General features: G+C 39.3%; 3 protein-coding genes across 5 annotated transcripts; 1 reads left to right on the forward strand and 2 right to left on the reverse strand.

Moving 5' to 3' along the window:
• The first annotated feature begins 3,919 nt into the window (after positions 1-3,919).
• LOC104930532 (uncharacterized) lies at positions 3,920-6,483 on the forward strand. Of its 2 annotated transcripts, XM_027280983.1 has the most exons (5): positions 3,920-4,228; positions 5,041-5,062; positions 5,140-5,317; positions 5,406-5,563; positions 5,789-6,483. In XM_027280983.1, exons 3-5 carry the CDS (start codon positions 5,272-5,274, stop codon positions 6,074-6,076), a joined length of 492 nt encoding a protein of 163 aa, XP_027136784.1. In that variant the 5' UTR covers positions 3,920-4,228; positions 5,041-5,062; positions 5,140-5,271; the 3' UTR covers positions 6,077-6,483. The 2 variants fall into 2 exon arrangements, with proteins under 2 accessions (XP_027136784.1, XP_010743640.1); XM_010745338.3 differs by lacking the exon at positions 5,041-5,062 and having other exon boundaries at positions 3,925-4,228.
• Positions 6,484-6,627: 144 nt separating this feature from the next.
• Positions 6,628-11,416, reverse strand: LOC104930530 (hyaluronan and proteoglycan link protein 3). The gene is made up of 6 exons (XM_010745337.3): positions 11,167-11,416; positions 10,500-10,680; positions 10,194-10,416; positions 9,967-10,112; positions 8,377-8,679; positions 6,628-7,536 (listed from the first exon to the last, which is right to left on the reverse strand). The coding sequence occupies exons 2-6, from the start codon at positions 10,633-10,635 to the stop codon at positions 7,247-7,249; spliced, it is 1,098 nt and encodes a 365-aa protein (XP_010743639.3). The 5' UTR covers positions 10,636-10,680; positions 11,167-11,416; the 3' UTR covers positions 6,628-7,246.
• A 1,302-nt stretch (positions 11,417-12,718) lies between these two features.
• LOC104930529 (EGF-like repeat and discoidin I-like domain-containing protein 3) lies at positions 12,719-24,294 on the reverse strand. Of its 2 annotated transcripts, none has more exons than XM_010745336.3 (10): positions 24,085-24,294; positions 21,279-21,404; positions 21,058-21,189; positions 16,423-16,536; positions 15,776-15,957; positions 15,537-15,692; positions 15,310-15,454; positions 14,487-14,671; positions 14,232-14,387; positions 12,719-13,686 (listed from the first exon to the last, which is right to left on the reverse strand). In XM_010745336.3, the coding sequence occupies exons 1-10, from the start codon at positions 24,158-24,160 to the stop codon at positions 13,543-13,545; spliced, it is 1,416 nt and encodes a 471-aa protein (XP_010743638.2). In that variant the 5' UTR covers positions 24,161-24,294; the 3' UTR covers positions 12,719-13,542. The 2 variants fall into 2 exon arrangements, with proteins under 2 accessions (XP_010743638.2, XP_010743637.2); XM_010745335.3 differs by having other exon boundaries at positions 14,487-14,689.
• Positions 24,295-24,777: the final 483 nt, after the last annotated feature.

A 24,777-nucleotide genomic window follows, 5' to 3' on the forward strand; every position in this document is an offset into this window, starting at 1 on the left:
TTCATCAAACTGTCGCCTTCTCATTTGACTACCATGTGATATAAAGACAGTATTTTCACCTTTAAAATATGATTATGGGATTCCTGGAATTGAAAGCAAAACTGATCACGTTTTCTGCTCCATTACAACAATTTGATGAAGTAGACCTTTATGTTCACTCCTGTGACGTGATCTCCTGTGACGCAAAGTCACGAATGTAACTCTACAGGAAGTCACGGAGAAAATAACACTGTCTGATTGAGTGAGATTTGGAGTGCCAATTTTCATTTTAACACCCCATATTTTAACACAGCAGCTGAGTTACTTGGAAACCTAGTATGAGTCAGATTAGATGTGTCAGTTTAAAATTAAAGCAATATATTTTCCACTGTGCAAGTGGAAATTAAGGAAGAATAGATAGACAGACAGACAGACAGACAGACAGATATACAGATAGATAGATAGATAGATAGATAGATAGATAGATAGATAGATAGATAGATAGATAGATAGATAGATAGATAGTCATTTTTGTTCACATGGGCTAAGTAGTGCTAGAAGAAGTATTCAGATCCTTTGCTTAGGTAAAAGTGCCAATATTACAGTGTAAAAACGCACCATTACACATAAAAGGCATACAGACTGCTCTTTTCTTTTTCCATGAACTACAGCTGCATTAACATCCTTATTAGTGTTTCCATCCACGCAACTATTGTGTCACACACTCTCAGTCATACATTTTAAGGTCAAGCTTAAATCTGCTTCCTTTCAAGAAAATTAAACAAGTTATTCTGGATTCAATTGGACACCTTTGTACATCTGCGTAACAACTCAATGTTGTGTTGTGTACTGAAATTCAGTGAACTGTCAGCCGTTGACTGGTTTTGTAAGTGAAAATTTTGTCGCAGTGTTTTCTGACATGAACCTAATAAGACCTGTGATGCTGAATCAGCCACACAGCAAATATTACACTGTCCCACATATGAATGTCTCATAAACTTGAGAGATACCACGGGGTCTGTGAACATACTTTAGAGACTGTACACTGTGTTCTCCTCTGATTTTTTTTTCTCCCTCGCTCTCTTTCCCCTCTCTCTCACTGTTTGGCTGTCACATTTCTCCTCCGATTTTCAGGAGTCACATTTGTGTCATCCTCTTTTCTTCACGTTTGTTCTGATTGTATTTTCATAGATGCCAGATTTTCTGCATGACTGCTGTTTGTTCACAGTGAATTCAGGAAGTCTATCCCTTCTGTCTGTGGATGATGTTTAATCAAAGGTTTATTCTCTAACAGTTCTAAATATATGTTGTATTTGTAATACACAGGGTACATACCGTTTTATACTTTCTGCACATTTTGTTCTGCACATATTGTTGACTGAAAGCATCCAAACATCTGACTGCCATCTGCTGGCTGTTATTAAACCTCCACTTGAGAAGTTTTCACTCTGTCAGATCTCCATTGAGACCAGAAGACAGACAAACGTGCATGTTGTGGAAATATGAACAAGCAAAGTTACTACAATAGTGTCTCATCAATCAGATTAAGAAGGCAATATGAGCATTCCACTCTAATATAAGAACAACATCACAAAGAATATCGCTCAAAGAATGCAAAGTTGCAAGTATTTCAGCTGAAAGTGAGAGATCCTCACACACACACAAGATATACTGTATAAAAATAGGAATAAAAAGAGGAATGTGTCTAAAAAACAAAATTCCAACTTTATGGGCAACAGTGTAGTTTAGAGTCTGACTAATAAAAGTATCATTTATCCAGTTCTTGCCCTGCTTCTGTGATCACGTGATCAGAAACCTTTAACTTGATTCAACTAACTAAAATTCAGTTGTTTCTCACCCTGACAAGTGAATCATCCCATAACGGGAATCTGATCCTTATCTTTAGCCTTGAAAGTTATCACAAGTACATAGTTTGCTACTCTCAGCAGGACCTTGAAACAAGTCACAGCTGTGTGACAGAAAAGTTGCAAACTTTAGTCACAAAGGACAAAATCCAATACAGTTAAAGGTCAACAGATTTTGTTACCATAATGCACAAAGCTTCTTTTTGTCTTGAGATTTAAATCTCATCAAAATCTAAAATAAAACTTCCATTACATTACATTACAAAACATCACCAGTAAAGTATAGCAAATACATCTACACTACTGTTCGCTGTCCAATCTAGACATTATTATCTAGATGTTATTTCTTTTCCTTCCCACAAACCCACCTTCTAGCTTGAGGCTATCCTTCCAAAGTCTCAACAGGGTGCTCAACTCATGTAATACGGCTGATATAATTTACAAGTTTGTCATAATAAATGGTTAATATCTCTCATGGAAAACACAAACATCATTATCATCTTGGTCTTCTTCAGTAAGAGGCGTGTGTAAATACTTGTAGTATTGTATAAAAGGGGTCCAGATCTTCATGAATCATTGTGTGGTCCCTCTGAGTGTGTATTAATTTTTTTCAAACTTTAGGAAATACATAGCGTCTCTTATCCATCTTGTGAAGCTAGGTGGGAACTGATGCTTCCAGCAAAGCAGGATAACCTTTCTAGGAATGAAAGGATGTGAAGGCAATAACTTCTTGAGCCTTCCCTTTAATGGAACAAAACCTATAAAGAAAACTTATATTGTAATCGGAAGTTGCTTTTTCAAGACATTTCATGCATTATGTATAACTGTAATGACATATGAATGAGGCAGATGATTTTTCACAGTGACATAGAGGAAGAAGAGCAGTCACTCCACTAAGAGGAGGTGCATTAACAATTAGATTTTCTTTTGTCACACACATTAACAAAGGACAGCATGTGAATGAAAAGATAGGAAAGAAAGTACCAAGAAACAGCTGCAACGTGAGCATCCCAGGAAGTGATTGAAGCAATGTATGTGACAACAATATGCTCTTTGTTTTTCTGAACAACAAACATATATATACGGAAAAAAAGAAAGAACAATGCATAAAGAAGACATTTTGAAAGTACGTCATATGTGCAAGTGTAACTGCTTTTCTCTTGTGACTCTCCCTCACTCACTCATCCCCATCCTTGTCTATTTTGTTGATGTGGGTTCCTGTTTATGTACGAAGCTCTGACGCGGAGCTGGATAGACTAGTTGAACAAGCTCTGCAGAAATTGCTAGAAGTCCACTGTCAAGGGTATAATTTAGAGAAGATCAGGGAAAAAGAGTAGTGAAACATTGACATATGACTCATCAAATGCAGCTACATCTTATTTTACTTCATTATACAGAAGATATAAGTATACAGTTCTCTATTACAGTATCTCTATTTCTAGTAGGAATAATGATAAAGAGATACTGTGTTGGAAATCTTTAATTTATTGTAGATTTCAAGTGTTCAGTGGTAATGCTTTGTGTAACGATAATGCTTCTTGTCTTCATCATCTTATTTTACTTCATTAGGCAGTAGCCAGCGGTAGCAATAATAGTAGTGGTAGAAGCAGTATTCGGAGTAGTCGTAGCAGTAGCAGTAGTAATAGTAGTAGTAGCAGTAGTTCTCTGCACATTTTTAATTCCTCTGTATATATTTAAATCCTATGCAAATGTTTAACTTCTCTGTACATATTTAAATTTAGATTTAAAGACTAGATTTAGTCTGTCTGTCTGTCTAGTCGCAGCAGTATCAGTTGTAATAGTAGTAGTAATAGTAGTAGGCAGTAGTAATAGTAACAGTTGTAGTATCAGTATCATCTGAAAAACATAACACGTTTAATGCTGGGAAGATATGTGGCTTGTGATCCTTTTCTAATCCTCTTTAGTGACACGTCCCTTTCATTAACCGTCTTTAGTAGTAGTAGTAGTAGTAGTAGTAGTAGTAGTAATAGTACTAGCAGCAGCTGTAGTATCAGAAATGGTTAAGAAAACGTGTCACGTGGGTTTAGCCTTGGCCACGCCCCTTCAGAGCACTTCTCGTTTGTTGACTGTAACGGTCGAAGTGAACGAGAACACAGATTATGAGCGTTTTTTTCCCGCTGAAGTAAACATTTGACAAGTCGTTCACAAGTTATATGTCTTCTTAACACTCTTACACTAAAATTACGTTTTACAGACACACAAATCAGGAGGAAATTTACTTTGTTGGAGAGCTGTGGCTGTTCTCAGCGGGAACGTACTCTCGCGAGATCTTCGGTAGTAGTAGTAGTAGAGCACAAAAAACATCCATAGCAACCGGATTTAACTTTTCTGTGGCAACGATGGACACTGATGAACAACCTGAAGTAAGCAAATACACGACCGAATCACAGTCATTATTAATTATCTAGAATCAGTACAAGCCACATTGTGTTTTCCTCACTTTTCAGACATGTAGTGGTTTAAATACCTCAAAGAAAGTTGACTTCTTGGCTAATTCTCCAGCTAACCCGGCTATCTTTTGTGGGCCGCTCATGCGAAAACATGTGTTTACTCGTGTTTTTATTCTTTACTTTACTCTAAGCCACTGAATTAAATCACTGAAACTCATTCAGGGAATCCACAGAGACAACCTTAACCTAAAAAATCCTAGAAACACCACAGTTTAGTAGTAGTAGTAGTAGTTTAGTGACTTTCATTCATGTGTTTACATCCTAATTTAATTGTACACAGTCCTTTATCCCCATTTGTAGTTCTTTCTCATATTTTTATAAAACATTTGTATTTCTACAGTCACTTTCTACTTTTTATATAGTATTTGTATAGATGGGTTAACTTCTTAACACAGTTGTTGTATACACAAATGTTGTATTTTTGTTTTAAACACAGTTGTTGTATACACAAATGTTGTATTTTTGTTTTAAATGTTTAATTTAAAAGGTTAATTTTAACGTATGGATTAATGTATGTTTGCATGCTGCTGCTGGATGCTTGAATTTCCTTCGGGATCGATTACTAACTATTGTGTAAAAGTTGACTGATGGCTGTTAAAAGATCAGTTTAAAGCAGTATGGGTCTGAAGATGCAAATAAAAAACACATCAGTGCATTGTTGTGTTGCTTTGCCTAACTTTATATTAAATACAATTCTTTGAATTGTACCTTTTTTTTCCCCCCAGTACAAGTAACTCACAACTTTAAGTAAGCTGCATTTCACACAACAACACTGTTTTTAAGTCACATTAATTGGTTAATAATTACCTGATCATCTCTTCTAGGTTCATGTATCTATCCAGAAGGGATTTTCCTTTCCCGCTCTGCAAAAATGCAAAGATTGCTGCACCCCGGCCAAATTTCATTGTCCGTTTTGTCTACCAACTTTTTACAAACCCACAAAATACTCTAAAGCTATGATTCATTTGGAAAACCATCTAAAGAGAGCCATCTTCATTGGAGGTAAGGTTGTTTCTGTTTTCTTTTTTAATTTTCGCTCATTATAAATTCACAATTAAACTTATAATTAAATGTGTTGTTCATATTTCAGAGTACACAATCCACAAATGTGCACTGGGGTGCAGGACACAGGCACATTACCACTGTTTGTACTGCAGAGCCACGCTGATGAAAAATCATTTCACCACTCATCTCTCATGGTGCCTCAAGAGCCAACAGGGGCGAGGCCAAAACTTGTCCAACATGCAGGTAACCGTGACAGTCCAAACCGAAGCATCGATTGCTTCGTATTACACAGCGAGGCTGTGATCATGTATGATGTGCACTGTTTCCTTAACATTTAAGTCTGTCATGCTGCATTTTCTAATCTAAATCTTTGGTATGATAAAGATACTGTTTATGTAATCCAGGCCTGTCATTGAACCCCGCAGATTTTATTTTGTTGTTTTAGTTCATTTTTTGTCGTCCTCACAGGAGAGTGACGGCAACCGTGACAACATAATCATCCTGAATTCAGGTGAACGAGGTGAAGAAGCAAGCAGCAGCAGCAGCCAGTCAGTGGTTCCCATCGCGATGATGAGTGCAGACCAAGGCTCTTCTAAATGTGACCGATCTGTACAGACAAATTTTGAAAAGCCACAAGACTGTGATGAATTTTACTTCATGAGCCTTGTGAAATTGTTTAAAAAGTTGTCCCCTCAGAAAAAAGCAGACGTCAGGATGAAAATCGAGAGGCTCCTCTTTGAAGCTGAGTTTGAGTAGGAAAGGGTTCTCTCTCACACACACACACACACACACACACACACACGCACACACCAGAATAGTACGTATTTTGTTTAAAAAATGTATGAAGCACATTTTAAGTAACCTCACAAGTCTTTCACTTGAGGACAAATCATGACATTTTTTTGGACTGTATCTTTTTGGTAACCCACTGCATCTTCAGTGGAGGTGAAATACTGGATTGTTCACAAGCTCTGGTGAAACGTGACTATTCACTTGTTGCCTTATGGGGCTCATTTCACATGCAAGAAGTAATTTTTGCAACACAACTTCATGACAACTTATCATGCTAAATTTTAAAATATGTCATTAAGCAGAACAAATGTTGTACTTGTGACCAGTGACCCAGTAAAACTTGCACATTTGTCAAATAACTGGACACTTTATGTTAAACGTTGTGAGGGACTGTAAAGTGTTTTTTCCTCATGGCAGCAAAGACTGCTCAGTCAACCTCAGACCACTGCTGGACATAACTAATACTTGAACCATGTCTTAAATAGACAACAACCAACAAATCAAGCTGCTGTTTGTAAAGCCTGAAATATATTACGAATTGTTTTTTATTCAAATAAATCTACTGTATCGATAAACCTCCTGCCATGTTTTCTTTCACAGCTGTGTTGTTGAAGTTGTGTGTATGTGGGTGTAACATTTGTGTGCAGAGAGAGAGAGATGGTACTTTTGTACAAGGATTTTAATGGTTAGGAAAGGCATTTGTTTCACCAAAAATAAGTTACATTTCCAACACCTGCCTTACTGTGGAAATCACCTGAGACACATGGATATACAGTAGAACTGTCAGTGACAATCATCTAACAATAATCTAAATAGAAAACTTCAATGACTTACTGTAGATATAATAGTTTTAAAAAAGGTTGATACAAGTGGTTCCTAACCTTTTCACTTGATTTACAGCTGAGAAACTTTTTTCCTGTCATGTTTCCTATCTGTATCTTCATTGTCACTCAATACGATAGCGGTGAAAACAATCTTAAAAAATAAACAAATGTCTACTTGTGCTGCATTAACACTGTCTACAACCAGGTCTGAATAATGTTTAGAGGCATGAAGATATAAAATGATCTGTTATTACCTCAAAAAAAGTGTTAACTTTGCATTTCTGAGCTCATAGAAGAGGGAGATGTATGTTCATTCATCATCTGACTCATAGCAGTAGACTCCGTGCTTGTGCTGAGCAGGTGGGAAGCCAAAGCTGCGCACCCCGGGCTCAGAGGGGCCACAGTTTCGCCGTGGCCTGGTGATGGGATACCGGACGCTTCCGTCTGCCAGCCAGCCGGCGGCACAGTGATCCAACCCTCTTAATTTCCAGGCAGCGTAGAGCTGTCCGACTTTGGCAATCTCCGCTCCGTACTCCTGACACACCTGCTGAGCCTCTGTCAGATTCATCTTGTGAGAGGGCTGAAGATAGTAGACTTTCCCTTTTGAAACAAATGTTCAAATCAGAGACTAAAGAATGCATGTGTTGAATGTGAGAATCTGTTCAATACTGGTCAGTGGAGAGAGTCCACAACGCTGTACGCAGAAAGGTTTATTGACACTTATGGTAGATTTATCAATACGCTTGTCATGACATGATGCTGCCTCTCTTTTAAAGAAGCTATCCTCTCTGACTCATCTATATGCCATTAGAACAGTGATGCAATTACCTGTGCATGAATGTCTGTCATTAGTCTACAAACAGGGAAATATGCTCACACTTTAGTGGTCTGTACTCTGAAGAATCTGTTTTGTCTATGGAGTGAGACAGCTCTATCCTCTGACCTCGGTTCCCATAGTAATGAGAATGGTGCCTGCTTTCGATAAACACAAACATACAGCTGCTCTGTATCTCAAGGAGAGAAGTGTCCCCCATAACAATCTAAGATTTAACACTGTCCCTACAGTGACCTCGAGACATTTGCTCGACCACATGCTAGAAGAGAAAGCTCACAGAACAGGTTAAAGTGAATAAAATTTAGTAAAGTTTTCAGTGAATTACTAATTTAATTTCTTTGTTTTAGTGATCTTGAAGCTCATAGTTCATTAACATGAGGCCAATGCAGCCTTAATGATGCTTTATGTTACCTGCTGCCGTACATTATTTACAGTGACCTTTTAATGAGAGCAAAAAGAAGATCAAAGTTTCAAAGCAGTGTGGTACATGTACAATGTAAATATCATTAACAAGGCATTAATGTTATGGGACATTTGAACAGAGCCATCGTTAATGTCATTAGTAACACTTTTCATGCTGTGACAATTCAAACGCTCCACCTCACCTCGTAGTGAAGAGGAGAAGCAGAAGACATCATAGCGATGCAGGTGACGGTGCCGTCTGCCGTAGCTTCGTACACCCGGGGCGAGGCTGTGCCCCCCGCAGGGCACTCTAGGACGGGTGATGGGGTACTGCACTGTCCCATCAGCCAGCCAGCCTGCGTTACACCAGTTCAGGCCCTCCTTCCAGGACTGAAAGAGCTGTGTGAAGGTGGCCAGTGTTGAGTCCTGCTCCTTGCAGGCCTGCTGGGCTCCCAGGAAGCTCAGGTGGTAATGACCACGAGGGTGCTGGTAGGGAAACACCACCCCTGTGTGGAGGAAAGTATAACTCTCTTCGGTGTTTTTCATTATTAGTATTATCAGAATCAGAATCAGAAATACTTTAATAATCCCAGGGGTAAATTATTTTTCGTTACAATACTCCAGTATACAAACAAACAAAAGACAGTAACAAGCTTATATACTACTGCACTATTACTACTTCTCCTACTGCATTTGTAACAATAGCAGAATGTAGAAGTACTGAAAGAATTAAAAACAAATTGAATTCAACAACTAATATTTGTACAATTAAAAGATTTACTACTTTTAATAAGATTTTACTATTACTACTCACACTACCAGTAGAAACAGAATTTAAAACAGAAATTATTGAATCCAGTGAGAATAATTGATATAATTTCTTAGATTACACGTTTAATTCCATGAATGACTGTGAAGTGAATCGTATATACACAGTTAACAGCTAACACAATTGTGGTGACAAACTGTATGCATTACATTGTTAAACGTTTAACGATGTTGTATTTTGATAGATTGTGTATTTTCCTTTGAGAAAGGTGACTACAGTTTACAGCTTGTCTTATCACAGCTGTGACCTGTTAACAAGGGCCAGCCAAGAGTTTGGGTGGCAAACTGTGTCTAGTGTAAATAACTGATATTTGAACTTCTTCAAAGGGTTTCTCTGTCTTTATAACGAGACGGTTTTATGAAGAGTGAAGAGTTTTTGTTGATTTATGGCTAAAATAATGTGTCAGATTCCTCATTATGGGAAAGACTTATGTGTCATGTTTCGGAGCTTCTTGTTTAGTGTTTTATTTTGTAATTTCAGGTCCAGTTCAGTGTCTGTTCCTCAGTCCTGTGTTGTTGCTCCTGCTCCTAGTTTTTCTCAGTTCTGGATTTACATTTGTTGGACTTCAGCTGCCTTTTGTTATTTGTGTTTTTCTCCTTAGTAAGTTATTAAAGTTACATTACTGGCTGCTTTTTGTGTCCCCTTCCTGAATTAAAATATGAAATGAGAAATGACTGGACTTTGTGTGTGAGGATCTCTGACCTTTCAGCTGAAACATTTGGTAATTCTTTATAATGACGTTCTTGCATATTACAGCTTGAATGCTCACTGTTTTATTAACCTTAGTTTATTCTTACTCTGTTGAATAAATCAAAGACAATATAGCTCTGTTCATTTGTTTGTCTCCCACTGGATTCCTGACAATACGCAAATGCATAGATTCAAGAAAATCAATCTAAGAGACTCATACATGATCTTCATCTTGGACTCACATTGCCTGTCAGTGTAGGTGAACATAATTTACCTTGTAGCTCCAGATCAACTGTAGAGCTCTTATCCTCCAATCCGTCCACCACCTCACAGCGATAGCGGCCTGTGTCATTCAGCTGGAGTTTAGTCACCATGAGTGTAGCATCTCCTGGGAAATCCTGTCTGAGCTGTACACGACCCCTGAACACAAAAGACAGCAGACAGACTGTGAGTTAATACAAAGACAAACTGAATGATTTCAATGATTTTCCTTTCAACAACCTGAAGTCTCCAAAACTTCGAACACGGGAGCCAATGGACACCAGCACGTCTGTCTCATCTCCCCCAGCAGCAGGTAGCCAGGACCACTTAACCCGGACTTCCCTTGGTGAGCTCAGCTCAGGCTCGTGCCAAAACCTGCATGGCATGGTGGCATTTCCCCCTCTGACTGCAAACACTGATGGCTGAGCAGAGTCCACATGGAGCTTCACACCTCTGAAATGAACTGCAGGAAAATACAGACGTCACATCTAAGAACTGTGTTACGAAGCCACATAAAACACATTATTTCATTTATCATGTGCATACTTTCTTTTTTGCTATTTCCTTTGAGGAAGTCATGGTAGAAGAAGTTGTTTTGGCTTGTAGGGACAGTCAGGGCCCGGACTGAGAGGACCAGCTGAGCTCCCAACAACAGCAGAGTGTGGAGGCCACAGATCATCATCCTGGCTGTAATGATCCTGATCTTTAAAGGTCTCAGTCCTCAAACCTGTGGAGATAAATCTGCTTTCAATTAAAACACAACCTGCTGTTACTCTAACATCAGATGTGATGACAGGACAGTGTCAGTAGATGGCAGCATGAGAATGAAGTGTTTTCCTTGAAGATGTAACGTTGGCAACTTTTTTTAAAATTCAGTGGAAAAGTCTGCAATGTGGCACCAAAACTGCAACTTCAAACGGTTGAATTTAAAGATATAAGATGTTGTTGATTTGCATTATAGTTTTTTTTTTCTTCATGCAGCTATATACATCATTTTTCACCATTTGCCAGCATCGACATTTACTAAGATCATCTGTGATCAGCTCCATTTAAGAACATAACACACCTGGACGTCAGGTGAGAGCAAAAATACAAAAAAGTCGACATGCAAAAACTCTCATTAATCTAAAAATCATAAAACTGTTACTTATATTGTAGTATTGCTGCAGATAAAACTTGACGCACAATCATTTCTTTTATTTTCTTGACTTACCGTAATGCACCTGGATGTTCTGCTTGCGTGGTTTAAATCCAGATGAAAAGTTGATGGAAAAGATGCGCAGAAGTCAAAAGTCAAAAATCAGAAGTTGGTGCGCACAGAAGGAAAAGTTTAGTTTGCTCCAGTCTTTGTCTGTGATACAACAGGTTTACTTATGATCAGTTAATAATCAAAAAAAATTCCAACCCTTCCCTAAAGAGTCGCCGGATTGTGCAGCTGCTCTGTCGCTACAACTGGAACAACAGCTCACACACACATAAACTAAAAACACACCTGTGTGAGTGTTCAACAGCCAGTGAGAGGAGGGAGGACAGTGATGCCACATATGGAGATGTCCCCAGTTTCAGTCATCAGTTTTGTACATTTCTGGAACATATTTGCAAGAAAAGAATGGACTATAGCCTTTATGATTTGTATAACTATATTTCCTTACAGTTTTAATTCATGCATTTGGGCCACTGTCTGCAAAACTACCAAACATTGAAAAGGCTTTACTGAAAAACTTATTGTCTATCTCAAGCTAAAATTCACTACCATGTTATTTATTGCACCAAAAATCTTTGATAATGTAACAATTATCAACATTTTGCACTGCAAAACAGTGAACATGCACAGGGTAAAGTAGCTGTTTTAGCTCTGTTCCCACAAACACAAGTTAAAAAGATTTTTTTTTTATTACTGTAGGACATAAGTCATGTTATGCAGCTGTTTAAAGATGAATATCTTACAGGAAAACTGCTTTGCATCCCTTCTAAACTGTCTGGAAGCAGATGTTTTGTTTTGTTTTTTTGCAGAGGGTCCCCACATAGACTCCAGGTCGCAGCTGTGTTTTCCTGGAAACACTATGATCTTTTATAGGAAACCCTGCTATGATGTGGAAAACATACACATCCACATACAGTAGGCATAGACATCCACAGCGAGGACAGATGTGTTAGAGATGCTTCGGCCCCCACCACATTCATTTCATAGAGATGAAAGCTGTTGCCAGGGGCCAAACATACCAGGACTGTGAGCTTAGCAGGGAGATGAGTGGCTAACAGGGTGTAATTACTCTTGTTAACAGCAGGGCAGCAAAGCCCAGTAGTCCAGGATTGAGACAACTTACAACATCTTTGTGTTGTTGGGACAGTTTGTGCAAAAAAGCACAATGACAGCAGGTTGTTTGAAATGTTTTAGATTTATTACTCTACCTTCATCTGATGTCATTTTATATGTTACAATAGAAGATCTACTGTTTGGATTATAGCAGCATCTGAACAACGCACAGATGCCCCCCCTGAAGTGACTAATAGCAGGGCTTTAATAAGCATGTTCCTCTCCTTCGTGTCCCCCTATACGTGGCCTCACTGACCAGTCTGTTCATGCAGAAATCATCCACCCAACACCCACACTCTGACATTGACTGACCCAATGTGACTGTATGGCCAGCAGTGGGAAATAACCTGTTATGTAACTGGTGACATTCACTGATAACTGCTCATACTAAAGCATGACAAAGATGTGTTTCATGTGTCTAGATTGTAAATAAACACACACATAAAGATTTATTTTTAACATTTAATAAATGATCTCAGTTCAAGACCAACAAGGAATACAAAAAAAATGTAAAACAATGTTTATTTTCTACACATTTTTCTACATATTTCACATTTGTTGTAAAAATGATTAAATTACAATGAAATTATATGTAAGACTGAAGCAAAATAACCTGCAAAGTTTGTCCTTCCATCATTTAAATGACAGAGCCGTGTGCTGCAGGTTACATTTTCTACTCTTGGAGTCTCTTTTGGGATTGTTGGAAATGCCAAAAATATTCTCTGTATTGCACAGGCCCTGCTTCATTGTGCTAGTGTGCACTCAAGTAACTAAGTAACTAGTTACTACTACTAATAGTAACAGCAGTTGAAGAGTGCGTGCAAAGTGAGTGAATATGTTTGTGAGAATGTTTGTCATCTGTCCTCTGCGGACTGTTAAAAAAAAACTACAAATAAATTAGCAAGGTTGTTAACTGCAAAGGAAGGAAACGGTTTAAAACTCTAGTTTGAAGTCTGAATTCTTAGAAGAAGCAAATAATAAAGACTGCAAATGTTGTTTCTGTCAAAGCTACTTAAATTCATATCATGGATACTTCATCTTTCTGTGAGAAAAGTCAAAACAACATGAACATAAACATAAAAAAGTCACTAGTTAGAAAGTGCTACAGTGTTACAGTCCCAGCAGCCGACAGGATCTTTAATCCAGAGGAACCAATGGAGCACAGAACAGACGTTCTGTCCGAAATCCCCTCCTCTGCTGTGGGTTTTGAGGAGATTGGAGCGACTGGATGAGGATGGAGCACTGTGAGATGGTGATTGATGAGTTTTTTTTTTAGTCATCACAGCCCAGCAGCTCCATGCGTAGAGTGATGCGCTCGTGCCACTCCCAGGGGACGACTCGGACATACTGGGCGTAGAACGGAGGCTCGAATAGGTTCTTCTTCTGGGTGTTGTTGTCGATGTTGCCTTGGAAAAGCTGCAAGCAAAGTGAAATAATTACTTCTTGGATGAAACCTATTGTATATAAAGCAGTTTTTTTATGAGTCTGAACACGTTTAGTGAAAACATCCACCAAATATCTTATTGACCAGTTATCACTGTGGTTCTTAGAGGTTCTTGTGCTGGCTTTTGACCACCTAATGACCCAGATTCTAAGAGCCGCAGAACATTCAGACCGCAGCCTCGGGCAGCTTCATTATAACTAGCTCTGCGCTCAGTAAAAACATCAAAGCTTGTTTTAAAGTTTTATTGGATCATCTTGGAAAAAGATGCTATGATGAGAAGAACAGGCCTTCAACTCGTCCAGCAAGAGCTTAAAATACATCTCATCATGAAGGAAACAGGAAGGAGAGCTGACATTAAGTGTAAGTCTTTGGACAAAAGACTGGAGAGATTTACAAAAACACTTCAGAAAAGCGGTATTAAGTTATTCAAAACTAAGAGCCAGACCAAAAAACTAGGCCCTTATTCATAGTATACTGTATTAAGGAAATACACTTTAGGGATTCACGTGTGTCTGACCTTATCATTGCTGGTGTTCTCCTCCTTCACTACACTCCACGTCTCTCCATCGCTACTGTAAGCAACTTTAAACACAGACACAAACTGCACCACCCCAAAGTCCTTGGCCCCCTGAGTGATGATGCCTGTGAGGCGCTTTGTCTTCTCCAGATCGACCTGGTGAAAGAACAAAGAAAACAGTTACACACTACAACATCTGCCGGCTTTCAAAAGGACATTTAAAACCAACAATGTCATTTGAGACATGATGCTGACCTGGATCCACTCTGAACGGTTGTTGTGGGCGGGAGACCAGGCGTTTGTCTTTCCCTGCTTATCTAGTCGGGCGTACTGAGGGTGCCACGTGAAGGTATCGATACCCCACGTGCGGTACGTGCTAGAGGCTGAAAGCTGCCCGTCTGAGATGAGGCGAGACTTCATTCCCAGGGGCTCTGAGCAACCTGCGGCGTTTGAATAAACTGTGAATGGAAAGCAGATGGAAGGACGGAGGGAGGGAAAACCAAAAGCGACAGAAAGAGAAAGAAGGAAAGAAAGAAAAGAAACAAATTAATACTCCCAAAATGAAGAATTAACTTCATCTTTCATCCATTTGGAGACAATTAGTGATATTCAGAAGAATGTTACACCCACCAATGACCAAAGGAAAGAATGGAAAGAGGCACACAGAGTAGAGGAATGCATGCAATAAAGTACGCAGAGCTACATATGCAGTGTGTATACATCCATCATGTTTCTGTGTAAATATTGTAGCTGAAGACAAAGGACAAAAGAACGGAGGTTTAAAACAAACAAATGTGTCTGCATATACTCAAAATTGCTGCTTTTATTGTTGCACAATGAGGTCTACCAGAATCCTGTTTATACTGTACATTTTCTATGTAACCGCCGTTAGATGTATGTCGTTGAAATAACTCTTTGACAGTCATTAAGTTGTCAGTGTAACCACAGGAAGAAGAAACCAGCACAGTAAAACAAGAGAGGCTTTCTACACATTTCCTCACTCACAGAGGCTGTAACTGGATATCACATTTGTTTTTCTGAAGTTGATTTATACTGCGTGTTTTCTGTGTGTGTTTACCATTGAGTTCACATCCCACCAGCTCCATGCGCAGCGTGCAGGCCCTGCGGCAAACCACTGGGATGATGCGGATGTACTGGGCTATGATCGGGGGGTCAAACAGGTTTGTCTTTGTGCTGTCGTTATCTGTGTTGCCCACGAAAACCTGCAGCACACAGACAGTAAGTAAGCTGAAGAAAGACACCTGTGAACTCTGCTTAAGATTCTGTAGAAATAAGTCCTCTAACCTTGTCTCTCCGTTGGCCTTCCACTCTGTAAGTCGTGTAAGAGCTCCCATCAAAGCTGCTCGCCACCTTGAAGGCTTTGATATACTCAGCCGTGCCCATTCGACTGGCTCCCTGAGTGATGATGCCTGTCAGACGCATCTTCTTCTGCATATTTATCTGTTGTCAACAAGTCAAGTGTTAGTCAGCTTCACAGCTTTCATCGGTCAGCCTCATGATTTTAAAGTGTCCACTCGTCTCACCTCGATCCAGGGGTTCCTGTCGTGGGCAGCTGACGTCCAGGCATTGACGATACCTTGGTTGTTGAGTCGAGCTAACTCCGGGCCCCAACGCTGAAGACCCAGAATGCCGTAGTGCACAGAAGAAGCTGAGATCTGCGGATCCACGATTGCTCCTCCCTCCAATCCCAGAAGAGAAATGCAACCTGGGAAACAGCAAATAAATTGTTATTATAAGTTTCATTTACTCCTGTATTTATTTTTGAGTTGGTAGAGTTGTAGTTTTTCCTCTCCACAGTTTAAACAAAATGAATCACGCTCATTTTTTAAAATCAAAATACGAATAAGAAGGTGCAATTTTTGATAAAGGATGAAAGAAAACATGTTTGTTTGTTGGTAAAGACCCCAACAAATGTCACATCATCGTGATTTTCATCGTTTTTTCCAATGAGAATGAAAATTGTGATACAAAAATTATCAGTCACCCTAACTGTGAATCATATTGCAGTGGTAATATCTGTAAAAACCTAAAATCTTTTGCCCTATCTTGCACATTTTATTAGTGTCAACTAGAAACCAAAGTTATATAATTAACAGTGGGATTAAAAAACCTTAGGGCCACAAATCTGAAAAAACTTTTTAAAAAAATGAGTAGTAGTTGGTGAACATACGTAGTTGGCACTGCTTCCCAACATATGGTGAGGGACAGTGGCAGGTGAAGTCTCCATCAAGATCTCGACATACCCCTCCATTGCGACAGGGCTCGTTCACACAGTCATTCACATCTGAAAAACACAACACAACCTACTTATTATTTTCAACTCCTCAAACTAACTTTAGTCAGTGGAATTACAACAACAACAACAATCACAAAAAGGATGATTGTTAGAGATGGGGTGCACACCTGCCCAGAGAGAGAACAGAGGGAAGTTTGAAGCAGGTGGAGGATCACAATAGCCTCACTGTGCCTCCAACGTACAGTTGGTGACAAGTAGTTTCTCTTAAATCTAACATGATGACAGACATGACCCTGAGGTCAACAATGAGGAGACGGGACACTCAGCAGGTTAGGGTTAAAAGTTGTATCGGATACAAGCGGCTGACACATCTGGCCTGGGAACCTGGTGTACCCATATAGTTGATGATAGTTGTTGTGCTATGACTGGATGAATGTGGACAGACACAGCAGGTTTCAGGAGGTTATATCCATATGAGTCACCATCACTCAGCCCACAAACTAACTGTGTTTTGTCTCAGCTGAATAATCAAAATGATATCTGATATCCACAAAGGACAAATGCACAAACTGGACTCCTTTGGTCATTTGTATTTATTTTTGTATAGTCAATAAATGTCCCATTTGAGGTTTTCTGTTATTTTCTGTTATAGGTTATTTTCTGTTTCTACTAAAGACCCTGCACAGAAGTCTTTAAATACTCCAGGGATAAATACTCCCTGCCACCTCCAGGATTGGGTTGGCATCTACACAGTGATTCACTTGTACGGTTAATCTCCATTCTCCTTCAATAAATAATGCTGTGTAAGTCATCAGTGAACTATCTCTCACTTCCTTTCCTTCACACTCCTCATATGTTTAGCTGCCAATAAAATAATATAAGGTTAGAACACCATGGACTTGTGATAATATAATCATAAAAAAGTTCTCCCTGATGAAATTCAAAGGACATAAGTGGAAAAACACAAGTCAGATCACATGATTATTCATAAATAAACTGTATTTCCTGTGTGTATACAAATTATGTATTGCATTAGGTCTGTATGATATGACTGATGTTGTCCTGCCTTATTTTACCTGGCTTACTAACCCTGAATAACTTCACCTACTAAAGTCTTTCCTCCACAGTAACCATGGCAACAAAATAGCTCTGTGGTCACCTCCTGTATCCTTCCTGTTTAACACTGCATTCTGTGATGCTGCGTAATCTCCACAAGATGGCATACGTGTTGCACAGGAAGACGTCCAGATGGTTTGTCCAGATCACACACAACAACACATTTTTCTCTCGTCTCTAGTCTCGTTTTTCTAAAGCAAACAGTACGAGCTGTGATCATTCAGACACTATTCAGACGTCAGACCAAACAACATCACGGACCTCGCTGTTAATACTTTTTTCCATGCAGCTTTGTTCTTGAGTCCTTGAGGGACACTGACTGGGGAAACTAGCTGATGAGCAGTGCAGTGCTGTTAACGTGTTATAATCCCTTGGTAATGATAGTCTTGGCATATATACATTATGATTTGGTCAAAAACAGTAGTTCTGTCAGTGACTGCATCTTAATGTGTGTTTATGATATTTCCATCCCTTTAACCAGTGCACTTAAGACAGTCCTCATTATATCCAGATCAGGCCTAAGTACAGGTCCACTCCTGAACAGAGCCACGGCTAAACACAATAAAATATTTGCATACAAATGTGCAGTATTTATGTGTCTATTAGGGTTGTAGCACAAAGTTATCTGTGTCCGAATCAATGAGAAAGTTGGTGTAGTTTAGACAGAAGTTGGTAGAAATGTGCTTCATTTGCATTTGTTTTCTACCGCCTTTTATACTCCTCGTGAAGGAATGTGCCTTCTTTACATCAGAGCTGAAATGGTACAGCGCTTCCCATGCCACTTTGTGGTCACTGGCTAAAGGCCACAGGCCGGTGCCTCTTCTGAAAGAGTTTAAATAAACTTTGTGCCTACCCTTTGTCTGTTTGGCTGCCTTGATTAAACGGAGCTCTGTGGTTAGATTAGCTTTATTTTGCTTGTTTTATTTCTGTTTTTCTCTGTTAGAATAATCTGTGTGTGACCTGTAGTGACACACAACGTGACTTAGGCTAACGGAGTGTCCTCACAGATGTATAGATCGGTGATGAATGAACTCATCTGGACACGTAGTGAATCTTAGTAGGTCTAGTAAGGATAAATACTCCCTGCCACCTCCAGGATTGGGTTGGCATCTACACAGTGATTCACTTGTACGGTTAATCTCCATTCTCCTTCAATAAATAATGCTGTGTAAGTCATCGGTGAACTATCTCTCACTTCCTTTCCTTCACACTAAAATAATATAAGGTTAGAACACCATGGATTTGTGATAATATAATCATAAGAAAAGGTCTCCCTGATGAAATTCAAAGGACATTAGTGGAAAAACACAAGTCAGATCACATGATTATTCATAAATAAACTGTATTTCCTGTGTGTATACAAATTATGTATTTGCATTAGGTCTGTATGATATGACTGATGTTGTCCTGTCTAATTTTACCTGGCTTACTAACCCCGAATAACTCCACCAGACTTCAGAACTAAAGCAGGTGACGAGATGACGTAATGCCACATGGGTCTGTTTAATTCTTGTTCCCGTTAGCACTAAGAGGATTGCTCACAACTTATAAAACAAATGCCTGTATGTCTGTGACAACAACACCGGCACAACCTGGCTAATAACACAGAGAGGCAAGTGATCCTACCAGGAGAAGGACCGTGAAATAGCCTTACTGATGTGCCTTTGGATTATTTTTCACATGTTTTTAACATGACAATGCATGCATTAAAGAAGTATGGTGACCAGAATTTGAGAGAGCTATATCTTACACTACTTACTTACTGTGTTACTTACAGATGAAATGCTAATTTCTAGTTACTCCTCTGAAATACTATTAAACTACTGTCATATCATTAGTTTTAACTGAACATCTGTGCCTTTGACAAACATAATATACAGGAGAGGTTTCACCTCATTTCAGCACCTCGACACCAGTCCAGACTATGACGTCTGACCGATTCAAAATTAGAAAATGTTTGGGAGTAGACGACCAGACTTCACAAACACTACAATTGGTGGTCAGGTTGTGGGCTTTGGGGTGAGATGTTCATTCACAAAAAATGCCTCTTCAGTAATGGCATGAGTCATGACGGTTATATTTTCAAACTATAATAATATGACTGCTGCTCTCAGCATTTCACGCACATAAATCTCAGCCATGGTTCAGATTTTGATCATTCACACTCCAATATTCCTCCATTTTCTTCCACTAATAAACCCAAACGCCCGCAAAAACTCAAGCCAGCTTGGTCATTATATTAAGAGGATTTCTTGGAATTCACTATTATCAAATTCTTCGTCTGGTTTGGTCAAGCTTAGGCACAAACAGATGCAGTCTAGGAACCTGTGTGGGAGGTGGCGTCTGCATGCTAAGAGACTTGGAGTGGTCTTTCACTAATTAGCCAAACAGAATGACCACAGAAAGATGCTGAATGAGATCCTTTCATGAAACTGCTGTGCTTGACTACACGTCTCATTCACCGCCGATGCTATGACAGGATGGAAAATCCTCATGTGTTCAAACTTATAGAGAAATTGGCTGAAAGTGGAGCACTCTGCTATTTGTAATACGCCTACAAGACTTGTCTGGACAAATTTCTTGTATTAATGTTTGTCTTGAGTTATTATTGTAGACTGGTCATCTGGTAGTACCAAGCCCATGCAAAACTGTATGAGAACTGTTCTTTATAGAGTTTTTTCTGCCTTTAGTACGCGCCCCATCCAATACCGGACTGATCAAAAACAGATTTTCTTTTAAAAAGTCACTAAAACAAACATTTATTATTCTCACATAATGTCATTTTTTGATTGCTGTTTCAAATTCTTTCTTTTTATTTTTATATTTGATGTGATTTGGTGTTGGTGACACTTTGTTTTTGTGTTTTACTTATTGTTTCATGTGTAGAGTCCTTTACTTCTTTATATTTGGTTTATATTGCAGTTTGTTGTCTTATTAATGTTACCAACCGTCGTCCTCCGCAGATGAACAATGCCTGGCTCTGCCACCCATACGCTCAGGGCTACCAGTTCCTACCAGAGCAGGGCCGTCCTTCTCTACTTTAAAAAAACTCCTGAAGACCCAGCTCTTCAGAGAGTACCTGCTCTCTGAGCACTACCAAGAACTGGACATGATGAATCTGTCTATCTTCTTGAACTGTCACTTGATTCTATGCAAGTAGTGTAAAGTATTGCTGCACTAACATGTCCTTGTTGCTTTGGATAAAAGTGTCAGCTAAATGACAAAATGAATAAATAATAAAAAAATTAATTCTTTATATCAACACTTTTCAAATTCTTTGAATAAATAGCACGATATCTCCTGAGAAAATGATAAGTTTGTGTAAAAGTGTGCACTCAACTGAGAGTAAAATTCAAAGATTGTTTGATGTGAATGGAAGTGTAGTAGTTGTTTGTGTGCACAGGACAAGTGAAGCAGATCAGACTCATTAATCACATCCAGACGTAAACCTACTGATTTGGCAGTGCGCTCCCTCGAAGCCGGGCTGGCACTTGCAGAAGTACTCGTTGAAAACGTCTCCTCGTCTGGTGGGAGCGACGATCTCGCACGTCCCATCGTTGGTACAGGGGTTAGGACTGCAGGGTCCTGAAGGAAGAAGGCAGAAAAAAAGAGGTCGATTAAAGTGTCTGATAAATATGTGCTTCTGAAAAAAAAAAAGCTCCTTGTTGATGTACCTGTCTCTGTCACGTTGCAGGTGTCTCCACCAAAGCCATCTGCACAGATACAGATGAAGGCATGTTCTCCTACACCTGTCACACATGTTCCTCCATTCTGGCAAACATTCACCTCACAGTAGTCACCTGAATGAAAGAGAAGAACGATTCAAAATTCAATCCTACAGCATGTAAACACAGTAAAGAAAGACAGATACTCCCAATGCAGTTCACGCATGACCCCTTTTTCGCACAATAGTGGTGTATTTGACTTGTTACCATGGATACCAGAGATACCGATTTCTCCACTGCAGTGCAGCTACAACACATGTTGTTGTCTCTTGAATGGGGGGAACTCTTCTCGCCTCCTGATCTTGTTATGCTATCGCTGCTGCTCTCTCAACCTACAAATTTAAGCCACAGCTGAACAGAACAAGCTCACGCTCATTCTAGGAAATAAATGAATTAAAGAAAATACGCTATAAAAAGAGATTCATCACAAACTCTCTCCTGAGAAACATTTAAGGTGACCTCCAGAAATTTAGCATTGCACTTCCATAAAGTTAGAGAGAACCAGCAGAGTCTGACATATGGTAACTGTTAGCCTAAAGCATACTGTAGGTCAAGACACGATCCTACATTCCCCATAACTCAATTCATATTTCTTTAGACACTCCCTCCCCAATAAATGGCTTTCAAACTTCACTTTAAGTTTGAAACACAAGCCTTCTGCTCAAACTATCCCTGATGACTATAGCGGGCCTCTCACTGTCTGGACAGTACTCTGAACAGGTGAAAAAGTGCGATCCACTGTGTCTGGTTTGAGTGCCTGTAACAACAGAGGTGAGGCTCAAAGTGCTGAGTCACAGATCCTGGCTGGATCATAAAAATAAGGGGAGAAACCATCCAGTGGGAGCGGCAGGGCACCGATTTATGAGTCACGCTATGACTGTCAGAATGACAAACCCATAACTTCATAATGTTTGTGTTCTGTTTTTTTTAAACTAGCCCTATGAGTCATCAGATGCCACGTCAGTGTCAGCATTCAGCATCTGAGCAGCCTCAGGTGGACTTGGTGTCACTCTCTTTAGCATTCGAGGCCAAAACTTGGAGGACATTTGTGCAATAATGCAGAGTTTATCTTTATTTCTAAGTGTACCAGCACAATGATTAGGCATGAAAATGTGATATTGAGTATGTAAACATAATCATTTTGCAGATTTCGTAACCACACAGGAAGGCATGTGACAGTTGACAAATCTCTGAGAACTGGACAGACTGGCTTTGCTAATGAAGTGACATGAAACAACCATTTTGACAAAGAGAGGGAACAGTTTATACAGCAAAAAATAGGAGTTATAATAAAAAATAAAGTTTTATTTGGTTTAATGACACTGGTTGCAAAGGACTACACTGAAAATAAAAGTCTTTTCCAGCTCTATATTTAATTAACGGTGCCTGTGAGCATGAAAACAAACTGTAAAATAATACTTAGTCTAAAGTATTTACCTGATCTGAAAAGCTGTAAACAAACTTCAAACATGCCACATTTTTATGCAGCCAGCACTGACAACAGAACGTGTTTATGTTCAGGATTAAGAGCTTGCAGGATTAGCCAGGTTCCACAGAAGCATGCAGCTCTTTCAGGAATGAGCAGTTACACAACATGACAGGACAGGACAGCAGCTCTCAGGACACCTGGAGCACACCTGACCGACAGGTGAGCAAAGCAATGGGCTGCTGAATGTACACAAACATCATGGTGGCAGAAGAACAGCCACATAGTGTACAGACCAAATTTAATCCCAGGTTGGCAGCACCTATCTGGGTCGTACTAAAGGTAGAGCACAGGCAGGTCATGTTAACTTTAAGATTTAATATAATTTGAACAGGTGAGACTCCATACAGCTGTCATGACCGGGGAAATTAGCTATAGAGGCTCAAACTGTTTTTTTTTGTACCAGTAAACATGTGTATTTCTGCAAAAACACTTGGGTCACCGTGTCTCCAAATTTAACTTTTAATCCCTGATTGGCAGCACATTTCTGGGTTGAACTGAAGGTAGGTGAGAGGACAGCTGGGTCATGTTGGCTCCAGCCATGAGCACATATGGTGTTGTTTACCTCTCCATCTGCACCAACCTTTAGTGCTACCAGAAATAATGCATTCAAAATGTAAGCACTTATTAGGAGCCCCCCTGGAGATGCATCATCATGGGTGGTGCATGCAAGATGAAAAAAACACAAGAGCTGCTCACTTGTGCTGACTTTAACAAACCTAGCTCTTACATTATAACCAGAGCTTTGTAATAACAGAGTCTCACATGAAATGACAGAGTAGCCTCACTCACTCTGCCTGACAATAATAACTTGGAATCCTGCGACGAAGGGCTTACAAATTACATATTGACTGTTTTCAGGACTAACTGCATTATTTCATGACTAAAAGTCTTAATTCTGATGGTAGTTTGGTGATTAAAACAGCTATAAATCTAATGACATCTGGCATGTAGCAACTCCATTTGATTAATAAAGAGACCCGAGCAACCTGTTGCACATCTCCCCCCCTCTTTTGGCAGTCATGAAAAAGCCTTAAAAGCTTCCCATCACCGAGAGGACAGGCGGTAGGAAAAACAAAACTGGATCTCCACAGTGAAATGGAAAATAGGACTAGGTGGCACAGTTCAGTGCCAAAGCCTCCTTGTGCATTTTATGGAAAAAGTGAATGAAGTTTGGTGCTGTGAGTAGAAACCTATGAGACACAGACAAACAAACAGGAGAGCTGATACGTGTCGATGTTTTTTTTGTTTTTTTAAAAAAGGACTTACCTCTGACTGAACTCAGGCAAAGAAGGAGAGTAAATGTTGTTAGAGTCGCTGTGATTACATTTCCGGGACGTTTCATATTTGTTTATCCTCACTTTGTTTGTTCTTCTAAACTTCCTATTTATGCTGCCTTAAAGTGCTGTCGGAAATATGTGGGGGATCCCGGCTGGACTGTAGAGGATTGACGGAGTGATAAATGAAGGGAGCCTGGATTTTTCGATAATACCCGAGTTAACGACATGTGACGTTAGAGGGGCGGAGAGCTCGGAGCCATGACAGTAAACAGACAGGAGGAGAGGGGACGTTTGCTTTGCATACTAATTCATCAGTAACCTGTTGATGGACCTTTGTGCAACTGTATATTTGTCAAACTACACCCTTAAAAATAAAAGTTTGAATTAAAACCTATAGAAGTTCTTCATGGTGATCTCATAGGGGAACTTTTTACCTTGAACCATTTATTATGACGTTCTTCACAAAATTTTGTGTAAATAGTATTTGTCCCTGATCAGAACAATACTCAGTATACAAACAAAAACAACATATGTAAACAAGTAACCATCTATTAAGAACAATATATAAATATTTAAATGTAAAATTTAAACTATATATATATATATATATACACACATTAAATGTATTATTGTTATGGTTGTTTTTGCCTAAGACAGCACTGTTTGTTTGTCTGTTTTTGTT

This window comes from Larimichthys crocea, chromosome VIII (assembly GCF_000972845.2).
Source record: "Larimichthys crocea isolate SSNF chromosome VIII, L_crocea_2.0, whole genome shotgun sequence".
NCBI classification, from domain to species: domain Eukaryota; kingdom Metazoa; phylum Chordata; class Actinopteri; family Sciaenidae; genus Larimichthys; species Larimichthys crocea.